General features: G+C 44.7%; 1 protein-coding gene and 1 long non-coding RNA gene across 3 annotated transcripts in view; one reads left to right on the forward strand and one right to left on the reverse strand.

Moving 5' to 3' along the window:
• The window catches only part of LOC140732941 (uncharacterized), a 60,506-nt gene that overhangs the window by 24,929 nt on the left and 18,211 nt on the right, over nucleotides 1–17,366 (reverse strand). The window lies entirely within an intron of this gene.
• pik3ip1 (phosphoinositide-3-kinase interacting protein 1) lies at nucleotides 7,364–16,971 on the forward strand. Of its 2 annotated transcripts, XM_073055667.1 has the most exons (5): nucleotides 7,364–7,548; nucleotides 7,887–8,009; nucleotides 10,193–10,387; nucleotides 13,109–13,187; nucleotides 15,121–16,971. In XM_073055667.1, the coding sequence occupies exons 1-5, from the start codon at nucleotides 7,371–7,373 to the stop codon at nucleotides 15,320–15,322; spliced, it is 777 nt and encodes a 258-aa protein (XP_072911768.1). In that variant the 5' UTR covers nucleotides 7,364–7,370; the 3' UTR covers nucleotides 15,323–16,971. The 2 variants fall into 2 exon arrangements, with proteins under 2 accessions (XP_072911768.1, XP_072911769.1); XM_073055668.1 differs by lacking the exon at nucleotides 7,887–8,009.

The raw sequence follows: 17,366 nt of genomic DNA on the forward strand, positions 1-17,366 counted from the left end.
AGTGACTGTACTTCATTAGGAGTTTGGAGAAATTTGGTATGTCAACAAATACACTCAAAAACCTCTATAGATGTACTGTGAAGAGCATTCTGACAGGCTGCATCACTGTCTGGTATGGGGAGGGGGGGGGGTGTCTACTGCACAGCACTGAAAGAAGCTGCAGAGGGTTGTAAATTTAGTTGGCTCTATCTAAGGTACTAGCCTACAAAGTATCCAGAACATCTTCAAGGAATGGTGTCCATTATTAAGGACCTCCAGCACCCAGGGCATGTCCTTTTCTCACTGTTACCATCAGGTAGGAGGTACACACACTCAATGATTCAGGATCAGCTTCTTCCCCTCTGCTGTTCGATTCCTAAATGGACATTGAACCCTTGGACACTACCTCACTTTTTTATTATACAGTATAGTATTTCTGTTTTTTGTACGATTTTTAACCTATTCAGTATATGTATACTGTAATTTATTTATTTATTTATTTATTTTTCTTCTTCTAGATTATGAATTGCATTGAACTGCTGCTACTAAGTTAGCAAATTTCATAGCACATGCTGGTGATAATAAACCTGATTCTGATTCTGACTGTCCCAAATCAGGCCATAGTTTTTCAATTGCTCATAAATTCTATCCTTAAGAAGCCTCTCCAGTAATTGCCTTGCTACTAGTACGAGACACCAGTCTAAAGTTTCCAGAATTTTCCGTTTCCCTTGTCAACTTCTCAACTTCAGCTATTCAGCAGTGCTCTGTGGCTGAAGGGGACACAAAGATGTTAGTCATCTATTGATAACCTGGGCTAAATATATCCCATTAAACCCTTGAAACTTATCCACTTTATACTTTAAGAGACTCACACTACCTCCTCCTTTATCTCAAAATCCTAGCAAATTAGCATACTCTACACTGATCTCCCTATGATTCACATTTTGCTCGCAAATGTTGATGCAAAGTTCTCATTTAAGACCTCATCCACATCCTCTGCCTCCAAGCACATGTTCTCTCCTTTATCCTTGAGTGGTCCAACCTGTTCCTAATTATCTTTTTGCTTTTGATGTACTTGTCAAGTACTTTTTATGGCACCTCCTGTTTTTCCTAATTCCATTCTTGAGTCATTTTTTTCTGGCTTTATATTCTAGGGCTCTGTTCGATCTTAGCCTTACAGATGTTTCCTTTTTCTTGACTAAGTCCCCAACTCCCTTGTCTTTCAAGGCTCCCTCATCTTGTCCTATTGGAATATACCTGTCCTGTTAATCATTGAACATCCTTTGCATGTCAGATGTGGACTTGCCCAAAAGCAAATGTTTCCAAATAAACTGTTCCCAGTGCCTGATACTCTTGTAAATTGCCCTGCTCCAATTTAAAACACACCCGCAAGGCCCATACTTATCCTTATCTTTAAACTTAAGGAATTGTGGTCACTGTTCCCTAACTCTTCTTCCACTGAAAGGTCAGTCACCTGGCCAGATTCATTACCCAACACCAGGTCCAGTACAGCCCCTTCTCTAGTCCAACTATCTACATATTGATTTAAGAAACCCTCTTGGATGCAAACTGTGCTGCATCTAAACCTCTTGTATTAAGGAGGTTCCAGTTTATATTGGGGAAGTTGAAGTTACTGATTATAACAAGCCTTTTCCTAATCTATCTGTCCCAGTGGCTACTAGGAGGGAGGGAGGACAGCATGAAGGGTCTGTAGTATAATCCATTCAGAGTGATTGCAATTTCTTATTTTTGAACTCTACCCATATAAATGGCTAACACGAGAGGGCACAAGGGTGCTTGGAAGTAGGTACAGAGGAGATGTCGAGTAAGTTTTTTTAACGCAGAGTGGTGAGTGCGTGGAATGGGCTGCCGGCGATGGTGGTGGAGGCGGATACAATAAGGTCTTTTAAGAGACACCTGGATAGGTACGTGGTGCTTAAAAAAGAGGGCTATGGGTAACCCTAGGTAATTTCTAAGGTAACGACATGTTCAGCACAGCATTGTTCCATTAACTTAGTAGACAAGCTCTCCATTATGTCCCCTCCCAGTGAAGCGCTACAGCTTTTGTCCCTGCAGCTCACCGCTCGCTCTTTAACCTTTTTCTCTCAATTCCTCCACTTTCTGATCTGGTGGTCTGATTCCCTTGCCCCTGCCAAACTAGTTTAAACCCTCCTGAATAGCACTAGCGACATTAAGATGTGATATAACTAAAAGCCAGTGGTTACTCTCCAGTTTCTTTGTTCATGTGTAGAAGAATAAATTCAAAGAGGGGTGTTGCACATTGATGTCTAACTCTGGAATTGAGAGGTTGATTGAGGACCTTGTATTTAGATTGCCAGAGGAATCAAGTATAACTGATCACTGGGAATGTGGTACAGGCAGGAATCAGGGTTCACATAGATAGTGAATTATGAGCAAGTCTTAGCACATAGAACAATACTGTACAGCCCCTTTGGCCCACAGTGTTGTATCAAGCCTTTAACCTACTCCAAGATGATTCTCACCTTTCCCTCCCATAAAACCCTCCATCTTTCTATCATTCCTGTCCCTATCTAAGGGTCTCTTAAATATCCCTAATGTATCTGTCTCTATCACCATCCACGTACTTTATGAGGGGGAAAGCTACCTCTGACATCCTCCCCTGTATACTCCTCCAAACACCTTAAAATTCTGTGCCCTTGTTTTAGCTACTTCCACCCTGGGAAAAGTCTCTGGCTGAACACTCTGTGACTCTTATTATCTTCTTCACTTTCATCAAGTCACCTCGCATCCTCCTCTCCAAAGAGAAAAGGCCTAGCCTGCTTAACTTATCCTCATAAAACATGCTCTCTAATCCAGACAGCATCCTGGTAAATCTCTGCATCCTCTCTAAAGCTTCCACATCCTTCTATAATGAGGTGACCAGAACTGGATACAGTATTCCAAGTGTGATTTAACCAGAGTTTTATGAAACTGCAGCATTGCCTTGTGGCTCTTGAACTCAATCCCCCAACTAATGAAGGCCATATGCCACCTAAACCACCCTATCAACTTGTGCAGCAACTTTGAGGAATCTGTGGATGTGGTCCCCAAAATTCTTCTGTTGCTCCACACTGCTAAGAATCCTGCCATTAATCCTGTATTCTGCCTTTAAATTTGACCTTTCAGGGTGAATCACTTCATGCTTTGCTGTGTTGAACTCCATCTGCCACTTCTCATCCCAACTCTATCCTATCAATGTACTGTTGTAACTACAATGACCGACGCTATCCACAACACCAACATCAGTCATGTCATCTATGAACAAACTTATGCACTCTTTCACTTCTTCATCTAAATCACAAAATGCAGATGTCCCCAAACACATTGGCCACCATCCTCCAGGCAGAATACACTCGTAACTACTGCCACGCCCTGCCTTCTGTGGGCAAGCTAATTCTGAATCCACACATTCATTTCCCTGGATCCCATGACTCCTGACTTTTTCAATGAGCTTATCATAGGAACTGTTGTCAAAATCTATATCCACTATTTTGCCTTCAACAACTTCTTTAGTTACTTCCTCAAAGAATTCAATCAGGCTCACAAAGCATGGCATGCCCCTCACAAAGCTATGCTATTATCCCTAATCAGATTATGCTTCTCAAAATGCTCATAAATCCTATTTCCCAAGAATCCACTCCAATAGGTTGCCCACCATTGGTGTTCTATATTACCTTTCTCAAACAAACATTTGCCACCCTCCAATCCTCTGGCACTACTCCAGTGCCCAGTAGGGACACAAAGATCATCAGCAAAGGTGCAGCAATCTCTTCCATTATTCCTACAGCAACATTGGTACATCCCATTTGGCCCTGGGATTTTATCCATCCTAATCAAATGTTCCAGCACATCCTCTTCTTTAATGTCGACATGCTCCAACAAAACAGCCTGTTCCACACTGACCTCGCTACACTACACTACAGACAGTGGAAAACATCCTGTATTGTCCCGGTACCGAAGAAACCACAACCAAAGGAGTTGAATGACTTCAGACCTGTTGCCTTGACGTCGCACGTGATGAAGACCATGGAGCGGCTGATAATACAGAATCTGAGGCCACAAACCAGGCACGCCCGGGATCCGCTTCAGTTTGCGTATAAGGAGAAGGTGGGAGTGGAGGATGCTATCACGTATTTGCTGCACAAATCACTCTCTCACCTAGATGGGGTCAGTTGTGCTGTGAGGATTACATTCCTTGACTTCTCTAGTGCCTTTAACACCATCCAGCCCAAGATCTTAAAGCACAAACTAACGGAGATGGGAGTAGACTCTCACATGGTGGATTGGATAGTGGACTACTTGACAGATAGACCTCAGTATGTGCGGTTGGGAGACTGTAGGTCTGACACGGTGGTCAGCAGCACAGGAGCGCCACAGGGAACCGTACTCTCTCCGGTCCTGTTCACCCTGTACACATCAGACTTCCAATATAACTCGGAGTCCTGCCATGTGCAGAAGTTCGCTGATGACACGGCCATAGTGGGGTGTGTCAGGAATGGACAGGAGGAGGAGTATAGGAAACTGATACAGGACTTTGTGATATGGTGCAACTCAAACTACCTGCGTCTCAATGTCACCAAGACCAAGGAGATGGTGGTGGACTTTAGGAGATCTAGGCCTCATATGGAGCCAGTGATCATTAATGGAGAATGTGTGGAGCAGGTTAAGACCTACAAGTATCTGGGAGTACAGTTAGACGAGAAGCTAGACTGGACTGCCAACACAGATGCCTTGTGCAGGAAGGCACAGAGTCGACTGTACTTCCTTAGAAGGTTGGCGTCATTCAATGTCTGCAGTGAGATGCTGAAGATGTTCTATAGGTCAGTTGTTGAGAGCGCCCTCTTCTTTGTGGTGGCGTGTTGGGGAGGAAGCATTAAGAAGAAGGACGCCTCACGTCTTAATAAGCTGGTAAGGAAGGCGGGCTCTGTCGTGGGCAAAGTACTCGAGAGTTTAACATCGGTAGCTGAGCGAAGGGCGCTGAGTAGGCTACGGTCAATTATGGAAAACCCTGAACATCCTCTACATAGCACCATCCAGAGACAGAGAAGCAGTTTCAGCGACAGGTTACTGTCGATGCAATGCTCCTCAGACAGGATGAAGAGGTCAATACTCCCCAATGCCATTAGGCTTTACAATTCAACTGCCAGGACTTAAGAACTTTTTTAAAGCTATTATTAATGCTTTTTGAGTTAGTGATTTAGATGCATATCATATTATTACTGAGTTAAGTATTGTATGTAATGAGTTTTTGCTACAACAAGTGTATGGGACATTGGAAGAAAAAAAAATGTTGAATTTCCCCATGGGGATGAATAAAGTATCTATCTATCTATCTATCTATCTATCTATCTATCATACTCTCACTGGTGAATATTGAAGCTAAGTATTCATTAAGGACCTTCCCTACCTCCTGTGACTCCAGGTTCATTTCCTCTTTTACCCCGATCAGCCCTACCCTCACTCTAGTCATCCTCCTGTTCTTCATGTATGTGTAGAATGACTTGGGATTTTCTTTAATCTATTTATCCAGGCCTTCTCGTGTCCCTTTCTAGCTCTCCTAAATCCATTCTTAAGCTCCTGGCTACCTTGTAACATTAGAGTCCTGTCTGATCCTTGCTTTGTAAACCTTAATTAAGCTTCTTTCTTGCTGCTGACTAAATATTCCATATTCCTTGTCAACCATGGATCCTTCACCCTATCTTTTCCAATCCTATCCAGCAAGTGCTCCCAAGCAATGTCACATTCCCATTGCACATTTCCCTGAGTATATCTATTCCCAACATATGCTCCCAACTTCCTACCTAGTAGCATTTTAATTGTCCTTCCAGCAATTAAGCACTTTCCCATACCATTGGCTCCTATCCCTGTCCAAAGCTATGGTAAAAGTCAAGGAGTTGTGGTCACTGTCTCTGAAATGCACACCACTGGGAGATCTGACAACTGATCTGGTTCATTGCCTAGTACCAGATCAAGTATGACCTATCCATATTCTATGACAGGAATCCTTCCTGGACACACCTAACAATTCTGCCCCATCTAAACCTGTTGCACGAAGGAGGAGCCAATCAATATTATAGAAGCTAAAGCCATTCTGTTGCAACAACCCTGGTATTTTTGCATCTTTCCAAAATCTGTCTCTCGATCTGCATCTCAATGTCTCTATTAATATTGGGGAGGGGGTGGATTCTACAGAATATTTCCTGTAGTGATTGCTCCCTTTCTGTTTCTGACTTCCACCAACACTGTAGACAATCATGTCCTCCCTTTCTGCAGTTGTGATATTATCCCTGATTAGCAATGCCACATCACCTCCCTCCCTGTCCCTTTTGAAACATCTAAACCCTGGAACATCCAGCAGCAATTTCTGCCCTTGTGAATACTAAGTCTGTAATGGCCTCGGAGCTTTTCTAAGGATTCGGGCTCTTTACATAAAATAATAGAACTATGCTGAATCTAATCAGACTTGTCTTAAAGTCAATTAAATATCGGAAGTGAGGTTTGGCCTTAAATCGAATCAAGGGATTTGGAGGCTTAAACATGTAACAAAATGATAAACAAGTAACCAAAGAGATGGAGGGAGGGGGCGGAATTGTTGACTGGATTTTGGTAATTTCAGTTTGTTGTGTAACAAACCACCAGGGGGATTTTTCACTCCAGATTTAATTAAGTCAATGAGATGAGAGTTTATGCTATAGAAAAAATGATTTTTCAGGAATGATGGGGACACTGGGGTGTTCTAGGGCAGGACATCGGTAATGAATTGCATACTGAAAAACAGGATGAAAGTTAAAGAATATCAAGAAAATTGGGCCCGAAGTCCAATTGACTAATGTTTTTTTTAAAATATTCACTTCCTGGAACTGGGAGTCTTCCAGATTAGCGAAAATAAACAGCAGATAGCAGTCGGGAACCTTGCCCATGGGTTGGATGTTTAACCCGTAACGTGCCTGGTTTTTAAAACTTCGCGTCTCCATATAGAAAAGCTGAGGCGAGAGTCTAAGGTTAATTCAGTAATAAAAAGTATATAAAAATATAGCATATAAAACTCTAGGGCACAAGGGGCGGGTTTAGTCCAAAGCGCGTTTGAGAGCTACCCAGCGGTACAGCCCTGATCATCAGAGTCCGGGCTTGCCCTTATCTCCAGGGCTCAGGTTCTGGGTTTGGATTGGTTCTCTCTGTGAGAGAATTGGATATGGACCGAGATACCATTGGTTGCTGGGCAGCAGGTCTAGGTTTGGATTGGCTGTAAAGGTAGGCCTGGATTTGGAGTCGTTGTAGTTCATTTGGTGAGGACGTGTTGCTGAGCTTTGCATCTGCGTTTGGATTGGTTGCTGGGCTCCCAGTTCTGGTTGGGATTGGCTGTGAGAATTATGGGTCCCGATTGGACGGAGAGCGATACGATGCAGGAACGAGGTTGTTTACAAGTAGCAATGGAACCAGGCGGTGTGTATTGGGGAACGGGGGACCGCGACGGGAGCCTCCCGGGACTGAAGCGGATGGCGCTCCTCCTGCACCTGCTGGCTGTGGTTGGAGCTGTCCCGCGACCAGGTGAGACCGAGGGGAGTGTGTCAGCATCTGGGCGTAGGAGAGGAGAAGCTGATGAGGGCATGTGTTGGAGAAGTGAGGGAAAGATGGGGAGAGGGGTTGGAGGAAGCCTTAACCTGGGATTGGCGATGAGGACGGCTCTGAGCGAGACTCTTTGGAGGTTGGGGAGTGTGTTGTGATTGTTGTTGGGAGGGGAGGGTTTGAGAGTTAGAATTGTGGTGGGGCCATTTATGGGGGAACTGGCGAGTGCAGATGGTGTGTATGGGGACAGAGTTCTGGAGGTACTGAGGGTTCTCCTCTGTCCTACAGCGGGTGAACATTTCTGTATGGATTTGTTGCAGGCTGCCTAACTTCCAATGGAACTGGTTTAAGTGGAGAGCAGCGTATTACGCCTGGAGTACATTGTGCAAACTTGGTGCAGAGTGAGCAGGATGAAAAGCTGAATCTTTCTCAAAACATCACAGGTAGCGGTCATAACTGGTGTTGGGTTCTGGGCGACAACAGCAATCAGTGCAACTTTGAGGTGGACTGGGTTTAGGGGGATGGAATGGGTTTCCTACAGAGGAGGTAGGCGGCCCCTGATGTGGGGAGGGGTGTACATTTTTTGTAGGGCCAAGGATATTAAGGATTTTCTTTTAAATTACGAAGGGTGGCATTTAAAGACGGTGTGTTGGAATTTCTGGAGTGAAAGTGCAGACTGGAGAGGAGGTTATCGAGGATGTGGAACACGAGTCGAAAAATATTGCAATGAAGCAGCTAGGGTTGTTTTCGTCCAAACAGAGAAAGCTGACAGCAAATACATAACATTTTGCGGGCCTCGAGAATAACCGGGAAGTATGTTTCCGAACGCAGACGGATCAAAAGCCAAGGCCCATAGATTGAAGTAATTGATGGGGGGGGGGGGGAGGGGGGGGGTTGAAGAAATGTTTTCATCTGGACGGTGTAGGTGTCTAGCTTTCAGTGTTTGAGAGAGTGTGTGTGTGTGTGGGGGGGGGAGAATTGTCGCCATATGTAAACAATACCTGGATGTGCACTGCAAGGCAGGGACAAAGATTCCATCAGGGAACTCCTTTCTCATCAGGACAGTCTCATAAAACACAGAATACCACAGCACAGTATAGGTACGGGCCCTTCAGCCCACAATACTAACCGACTTTTAACCCTTCCCACCTACATACAGTATCCCTTCATTTTTTATCATCTATGTGCTTATATATGTGTTTCTTTAAATGCCCCTAATGCATCTGCCTCTACCACCAACCCTGGCAGGCTGTTCCACATATCCCCCACTCTCAGCCAATCCAACTCTCTTGGTAAAGAGCCTTCCCAGTGGCTGCCTCCCATGCTGTCTCTCTGAAAGCTGTGTGCCTGGCGTGGACAGAGAAGACTGGGCATCACTTGACTTGGTTGACACTGATGGGAGTGGACTTGGTGTCTCTGCTCACCAGTACATGGTGTGTGCAGGAAGAGACCACTGGACCAAGGGACTGGAAAGTAATGGTTGTGTATTTCCAAGTTCAAAGTCAATTTATTGTCGAAGTACATGTATTTCACCATATACAGCCCTGAGATTAATTTTCTTGAAGGCACTTGTAATAAATACAAAGAAACACAATAGAATCAATAAAAGACCATGCGCAAGATGGTTAAACAACCAGTGTGCAAGACAACAGACTGCAAATCCAAAAAACCCCACAAAAATAATGAATAAATAAGCAATAAATATTGAGAACATGAGGGTATTGAGAATATTGAGTCCTTGAAAGTGAGCCCATAGGTTGTGGGAACAGTTCACTGTTGTGGTGAGTGAAGTGAAGTTTCCTCTCTGGTTCAAGAGTAATAACTGTTCCTAAACCTGGTGGTGTGGGTCCTGAGGCTACTGTACCTCCTTCCTGATGGCAGCAGTGAGAGGAGAGCATCACCTGGATGGCGGGGTATCCACTGCTTTGTGTAGGCTTTCCTTTCAAGGGCATTGGTGTTTATGTATAGAAGCTGATAGTGGCCAGGCACAAGAAGTGTCATGGGACAAGGCTGGATTGTCCTTGTGAAGATGAATACGTTGGATGGTAGAAAATGTATTTGCTGGCATTCTAAATGATTTGAATCCTGGAACAGTGGAGTTGTGGGGAAATTCAGTGGTGTAGAACTGAAACGGGACAAAGTTAAGAAAGTATAAGTTGTGTTATATAAATGTTTGCACAGACTATGTTTGAGTACTGTGAAACACACAAAATGCTGGAAGAACTCAGCTGGTCAGATAGCATGTATGGAGAATAAACAGTTGACGTTTCAGGCCGAGACCCTTTATCGGGACTGCAAAGGAAGGGGGAAGAAGCCAGAATAAGAAGGTGGGGGAAGGTGAAGTAGTATAAGCTGGCACGGTACAAGGATAGGTTTGAGTACTGTTCTGTTGTGGGTAGAAGATAGTGACAGAAGAGTGTAGAGGGATTGCATCAAACACAAGGGTGTTCACCAGAATTGTACTCCAACTAAAAGGGTTGGAGTAGATCACAGAATAATCTTAAATAATTATGAAGTGTTTATTTAATGGAACAGAAAGTTTAGGTAATGAAATTCCACTGGGACAGTCCAGAACAGGGAGCATTCAGTGCTTGCTCAGTCATTTACCAGGCTTGTATCTTGTTAGGTGCTTCCCTAAATGAAGAGCTAAATCACACGACAGTAGAGCCGGAAATGGTGAAGCCTGGGGAGAGGGCAGCTCAGACTAAAGACCAGGTGAAGATGCCTTCTGCCAGCGAGCCCAATGTTCAACAGCCAGTCAATGGAATTAGCCACCCAGTGAGACAGTCAGCAAAACAGAAACAAGACCTTGGAGTTCCAGGTATGGTCCCTACACTCAGTGCAATGGTTACAGTACAGGAGGGGAAGGCTATTTGGCTTACTGAGACTGTGCTAACTCTTTGTAATATTGATCCCAGTCAGTTGCCTGCAGATTTCTGATACCCTGCTCTCACATTTGAATTGTCTCATTACATGCAACCTAACCCTCATCACTAATTTGTTTTTCCCTAATATCACCTTGGGTTCTTTAGCTGCTTATCTCCTTTTGATGGCTTCTACTTCTTGACTCCACTTTTGTGATTTTAACAGTCACTGCTCTTGGATCTCTTCAGAACCAACTGTCTCCAAGGAGAACATCCCCTGCTTCTGCAGTCTGCCCATATCTCTAAGTCACACATTCTCAGTACCTCGAGAAGGTGCCATCCGTCATTACAGACCCTCACCATCTGGGGAGAAGGTACTGCACTCTACATTTTAGGAACAGCTTCTTCCCCTCCGCCATCAGATTTCTGAACTGCCACGAACACTAGCTCATTATTTGTCCTTTTCACTATGTATTTCTTTTGTAACTAATAGTAACTTCTTGTCTTGCACTGTCCCACTGCTGCGAAACAACACATTTCACAAAGTGTATAATTTAACAAATCTCTTCTGTGTCCTCTGCAGTGCGGTAATTTTATCCATAGTGTGGCCACCAGATCTGTACACAATATTCTGGCTGTGGTTTCATCAATGAGTTGTAACATTGCACCAAGACCTCTTATACTTAAGTTCTACATCCTGACTAATGAATTTCATGTGCTTCCTTTGCCACTTCGTCTACCTACAGTACGTTGCTGCCTTGTACACCACAGTCCCTTTGTCTTGGGTGCTAATGTTCTCATTCTCCACTTCTTTGACACCTCTGAAGGAATCACCTCATCCTTATCAGCATGAAGTACCTGGTCAGCAATGTTTTGTAGTCTGAATCTACCCTCCTCTGTATCCAAGCAAAACTAATCTTCAAAATTTCTACTAAGCTGTTAATATAAATTTCAGCTAGAGTTCCAGCACCAATCCGTGGTACACCTCTTCATATTGAATTCAGCCCTCCACTTTCCGTCTCCTCCTACAGAGCCAGTTTTGGATCCAATTTGCTGATATAATTTTAAGAAGATCCAGGATAGGTACATGGAGCTTAGAAAAATAGAGGGTTATGGGTAACCCCAGGTAATTTCTAAAGTAAGTACATGTTAGGCACAGCATTGTGGGCTGAAAGGCCAGTATTGTGCTTTAGGTTTACTATGTTTCTATTATTTGAACTCTGTCTACCTGAGTTGCCACTTTCAAGGATCGCTGGACTTGTGCTCCAAGTTCCCCCTGTGTCTCAGGACTAGACCATTCATTAGACCTCCCAAAATGCATCGCCTCCCACCTACTTGGATGAAGTGGCATCAAACATTGTGCTGCCTTGACCTCACAACCTATCTACCATATTATGATCTTGCATCTTGCAGTCTGCCTGCACTGTACTTTTCTGTAACTGGCAGTCAGTTTACCTGCTTAAGCCCAGGCCGCCAACAGCAGCTTGCCAGAGTCCTCCATCCTGGGCCCAGGTGTAGCCCACCTTCTCCTTCCTCTCCCAGGGAGAGGAAGAGGTTTCTATTGGTGTTCATGCAACTCTGGGCTTTTACAGGATGGGATTGGTGGCCCCTTGCCCAGCCCTCCACCTTCCAGCTGGGTTTGGGAGAGTTAACACTCAATTTGCACTCTGTCGTAGGTTTCCCTTCAACTATCTGGTGCTGAAGTGATGACTTCAGCCGGTATGGATGGAATGCAAAATGAAGCTTTTCACTGTACCTCAGTGCGTGTGACAATTAATAAACACATTTACCAGTTTACTGTTAGAACAGACAACATAACCGCATGTTACAGGCTCTTTGGCCCACCATTTTGTGCCGACCTTTTTAACCTTCTCTAAGATCAATCTAACCCTTCCCTCCCACATTGCCCTCCATTTTCAATCATCCTTGTGTCTATCTAAGAGTTTCTTAAATGTCCTTAATGTACTTGCCTCTACCATCACCCCAACTGTGCATTCCACACACTAAACACTTTATGTAAAGAAAAAACTTACTCTGACACCCTGCCCCCATACTTTCCTCCAAAATTATGCCCTCTTGTGTCTCTGCCCTGGGAGAAAGGGCTGCCTATCCACTCTATCTAACCCATTTGCATCTTATACACTCGATTTATCAAGTAACCTCACATTCTCCTTCACTCCAAAGAGAATAGCACTATCTCATTAAGCCTATCTTCATAAGACGTGCTCTCTAATCCAGGCAGCATCCTGGTCTGTCTCCTGTGCACCCTATCTAAAGCTTCTACATCCTTTCTATAATGAGGTGACCAGTACTGAACATTATTCCAAGTGTGGTCTAACCAGGGTTTTATAGAGCTGCAGCTTTATCTCGTGGCTCTTGAACTCAGTCCCCTGACTAATGAAACGTTGTCCATTACCCTCCTCAGAACCTGTCAGTAGGCTCCATTTCCCAAACTCGAAGCTATGCTGGCCAGTGTTTACCCTTAGCTCAGTTGCATGTTTGCATTCGTCACCAAGTAACCATTTTTCAATGTCAGACCTCTTTCTGAGGGTTGAGAGCTGTGACTGAGGACCCCCATAACCTCAACCCTTTTTCCTCTGGCAGAGGTTCTGAACAACTTGCCTGTGACTACCCAGCTCTTTTCCACTCTTTTACATTGGTTTATTTTTCAATCCTAGGTCAGGTCTTGGCGATTATAATGATTGTCATCATCATAGCCTTGGGTTCTGGCATCATACTGGGCTACATCTACAAACGGTAAGGACAGACTTGCTGAACTGACTGGGGTGTGTGGTCTGGGATCGAGCAGGGTACTGTGTAGGACTGAGAGCCAAGGGTTGATGCCTAGTCCCTGCGCTGCAAGTGAGCTACTGGTCTGATCATTAATCCTTCTCCATCCTTGTGCCAGCAGGATCATCTGATTCCAAGTGTCCAGAGAGTTAATAAGGAACCTCGGTCACGTTGATGGGCAGGGGTGGGGGTGGTGTGGGGTGGAGGATCAGCCATGACAGTGTTGACTGGGAGAGTGGATTCGATGGGCTGAATGACTTGCTTGCACTTGTTTTTCAGAATTTCTGCATTGTTCCTGGCAGAGTTTCCAAGGGTAGAAATGTCCAAATCGAGAGGGCATAGCTTCAAGTTGAGAGGACGTGAGGGAAGAGTTTAGAGTAGATCTGGAGGGTCAGGTCTTTGGTATCTGGGTGGTAGTAGAAGCAGTTTTGAAGCATTTAAGAGGTTTTTCGATGGGCACGTTAATATGCAAGAAATAAAGGTGCTGGATCATGTGCAGGCAGAAGGAATTGGTTTAATCAGCATCACAGACGCTGTGGGCCTCTTCCTGTGCTACCCTGCCCCATGTCCTGCCTGGCTTTGGCCTTTGCTCAACACAAACAGCCTGAGACTGTGGTTACCCAACCCTCACTGCCCCCTCATTGAAAGTACTGCAGCTGGCCCTCAGCCCAATGCCATCTCCTCACACCCATCAGTCCAAGAGAGGCAGGCATGAATGTGTTGTGACAGAGAGCAGAGAGACTATGCTGAAGCATTTTGAGCACTGAAATCATGTGTCCAAATGCCCCTCTCCTTGTCCACTCCACTCATCCCCAGCAGAAACTCATTGCTGTGCTCAGGAATTCCTCCCTTGTTAACACAGAACATTACAACACACTGAAGACCCTGTGACCTGTGATGTTGTGCTGACCTTTTAATCTACTCTTAAGATCATTTTAATCTTACATAGCCCAACATTTCCCTGTCCTCCTTGTGCCCATCTAAGTGCTTCTGGGATGTCTCTGCCTGTACCACACCCATGGACTCACTACTCTCTGTTAGTTAAATAAATAAATAAATAAATAAATAAATAAATCGATAGATAAATAAATAAAAAATTTAAAGAAAATAAACACCTACCTCAGACATCCCAGCAATACTTTCCTCCAATTAACTTAATTATGTCCCCTTGCATTGGCCATTTCCACCCTGGGAAAAGGGTGCTGGCCGTCCACTCTATCAATGACACTTATCATCTTGTACACCTCAATCAAGTCACCTGTCACCTTCCTTCACTCCAAAGAGAAAAGCCCTCACTCATTCAACCTTTCCTAATAAGACATGCTCTCCAATCCAGGCATCATCCTGGTAAATCTCCTCTGTACCCTCTCTAAAGTTTCTACATCCTTCCAAGATTGAGGCTGAACACAGTACTCAATGTGTGGTCTAACCAGAGTTATGTAAAGCGATTCTTCAACTCAGTCCTGTGGCTAATGAAGGCCAACACACCATATGCCACCCTTTCAACTCGTGTGGCAACTTTGAGGCATCTATGGATGTAGATTGCAAGATCCCTCTGTTCCTCCACACAGCTAAGAATCTTGTACCCTGCCTTCAAGGTCAACCTTCCAAAGTGAATCACTTCAAATTCTATTTGTCATTTACAGTATGAGCTGAGAGCTCTGCATCTTGTCACATCCCTTTGTCACCTGTGATGACCTTTACATTATCCACATCTCCACCAACCTTTGTGTCATCAAACCCACCTCTCTGCCCAAGCTTTGGTTTGTCCCCTCTGATCCAGCTGGATGTGAACTTTCCCTCAATAATGAATCCCTGCATTAATGGTGCTTCATGAACTGATGAGGAATTAACAGAGGATTAACATTAATTAACAATTAATTATCTCCTCCCTTTACAGAGGTCGAGATATAAAGAAGGAACAGGAGCAACGAGCATGTGAACAAGAAATCCATCGCATCATGCTGCCACTGTCAGCCTTCTCCAACCCCAGCTGTGAGCTGGATGATGAAATCACCGTGGTAATGGTAAACCCTCAGACACACACGGGAGAAAGCTGCGAGGGTGACTGTTCACTTCCAGCTGGTACTCCCGGGGCTTGAGCTCAGCACACCAGCTGAGAAGATGACTGGCTGTGGACTTCTGATGGGAGAGTGGAACTGGGTCTGTGAGCCACGCCACACCTCACCAGGCAGAGAACTCTCCCTGACAACTGCCAGCGAGCAGCCTGACAAATAATGGAATTTGCTTTTCCGAGAAGGATCAGGCCATGTCTGGGTAATCAGTGCATGAACTGCGTCTAGTACAGTATCCAACAGCAAATCACATGCTGGTTTTGTTTTATATATATTTTAGGCATGATCTGGGTTTGGAAGTGGGAAAGGTGAGCAGCCTGCTATGAGTGTTTTAAACTTCTAACACAAACGCTTGTGGGGAGTGGAGTTATTGTGTGTCAGAAGTGTAGAGGGCGACGTAACCAGTTTAGGAGGGGAGATGAAAGGAGATGGTTCCATTCAATTGATTGGAGTTGACCTGTTTCTTTTCCTGCCCTTTCTGTTAAACCTGCTCTGCCCAGGAATCTGTTGATAAACTGTTAGCATCCTAATAGCCTATTGCACAGAGAGAATTTGGGTCTCTGTGCAGTGAACACTGCAGTAGGGGAGATCACCTCAGCCGCACTCCAGTAGAACTTTCTGAATCTCAGTGTGATCCCTCTAGCAGCTATGAACTCCTGCAGCCATCTCCTCTGCAGATAGATCCCTCCAAGTTCCAACAAACACTTGAATGTCTCACGGCTTCGAACACACGAACATCCAGTCTGGAACAAAGTCCAGCAGGTGTCAGAGCACCAGCATTACCTTCCCTCTCTACTTGCTGTGACAGCAACTTTCCTGACTCAGTATTTATTAGGTTTTTGAAATGTATGTTTTTATTTTTCACACTACTGTACAATCAGGTCCTTCCTGCCCAATCAGTCTACCACATGACAATCCTTTATCAGCATGTTCCTCATCATTATAGTAATTCCAGTTTCCCAACACCCACTTTCTGAAGCAATCCTTCTCTCCCTACCCCATGGAATGTCCCACTCATCACAGCCATAAAGCGTCCTTCATTAAGTTACAGGTGCAGGGGCGCCTCAGTAAGCTATCTCGAGCTGAGGAAGATGGTTTGATAGGACTGTACCTCAGAATGCATTTGCTAAATTGTTGACCCATTGCAGAAACGCAGGCATTGGGTCAGATTAATGTTCTCCAAATCTGCTGCACCTCATCTGGAATGGAGGAAGACGCTCAGACATGGAGGGGTCCGCACTCAGTCAAATGACCATGAGACATTCACACTGCTCCCAGCCTGGAGTAAGAACCTTCTCCAGTTCACTCCACGAGGAATGTCTGAGCACATGGTACACCATACCCCTTTGGTCCTGAACACTAGGGCCCCAGAACAAACTCCAGTTATCTCAACCCAGGGCTTCACTACAAGCGCAAAGCAGGGCAGATCACATGCAAGGTGGACATTGCAGATACAGGAACCTGAAGCACAAAAATAAAACAAACTGCTGGAGGAACTGAGTGGGCATGGCAGCATCTGTGGAGGGAAATAGACGGTGGACATTTTGGATGGAGCACTTCATTTGGACTAGAATAAGGTTTATAATCACTGACATCTACCATGAAAATTGTTGTTTGCTGCAGCACTACAATGTAAGACATAAAAATGACTAATATAAATAAACGGTGTAAAAGATGAGGTGGTTTTCATGGACCATTCAGAAACAGAAAGGCAAAGAGGTTGTTAAATTTGTAAGTGTGGGCCTTCATGTTTCTGTACCTCCTTCCTAATGGTCATGTTGAGAAGGGGGCATGTGAAGGTGTTTAATGATGCTGCTGCCACCTTTGGGTACCATCTCTTGAAGATGCCCTCAGTGGTGGGGAGGGTTGTGCAACCCTCTACCTACTTTTTCATTGTTTGATGCTTCCTGATCTGCTGAATTCCTTCACCATTTTGTGTGTTGCTCCAGCCATTTTACTGTGTTTCCACATCACTGCCCTAGACCAGGCTGCCTGCAGCTATTCTCTCAGTATTCTCCCTCCCTTGAATCACAGCTCTGCCCATCTTTGTGCTTTCTATCCACTCGCTTCT

The sequence above is a fragment of the Hemitrygon akajei genome, chromosome 9 (assembly GCF_048418815.1).
Source record: "Hemitrygon akajei chromosome 9, sHemAka1.3, whole genome shotgun sequence".
NCBI classification, from domain to species: Eukaryota; Metazoa; Chordata; class Chondrichthyes; order Myliobatiformes; family Dasyatidae; genus Hemitrygon; species Hemitrygon akajei.

Coding starts and splice junctions, on each gene's coding strand:
- pik3ip1 (XM_073055667.1), top strand. CDS start 7,371: ATGGGTCCCGATTGGACGGAGAGCGATACGATGCAGGAACGAGGTTGT. Junction 8,010..10,192: donor TCTTTCTCAAAACATCACAG/GTAGCGGTCATA, acceptor GTATCTTGTTAG/GTGCTTCCCTAAATGAAGAG. Junction 13,188..15,120: donor CTGGGCTACATCTACAAACG/GTAAGGACAGAC, acceptor CTCCCTTTACAG/AGGTCGAGATATAAAGAAGG.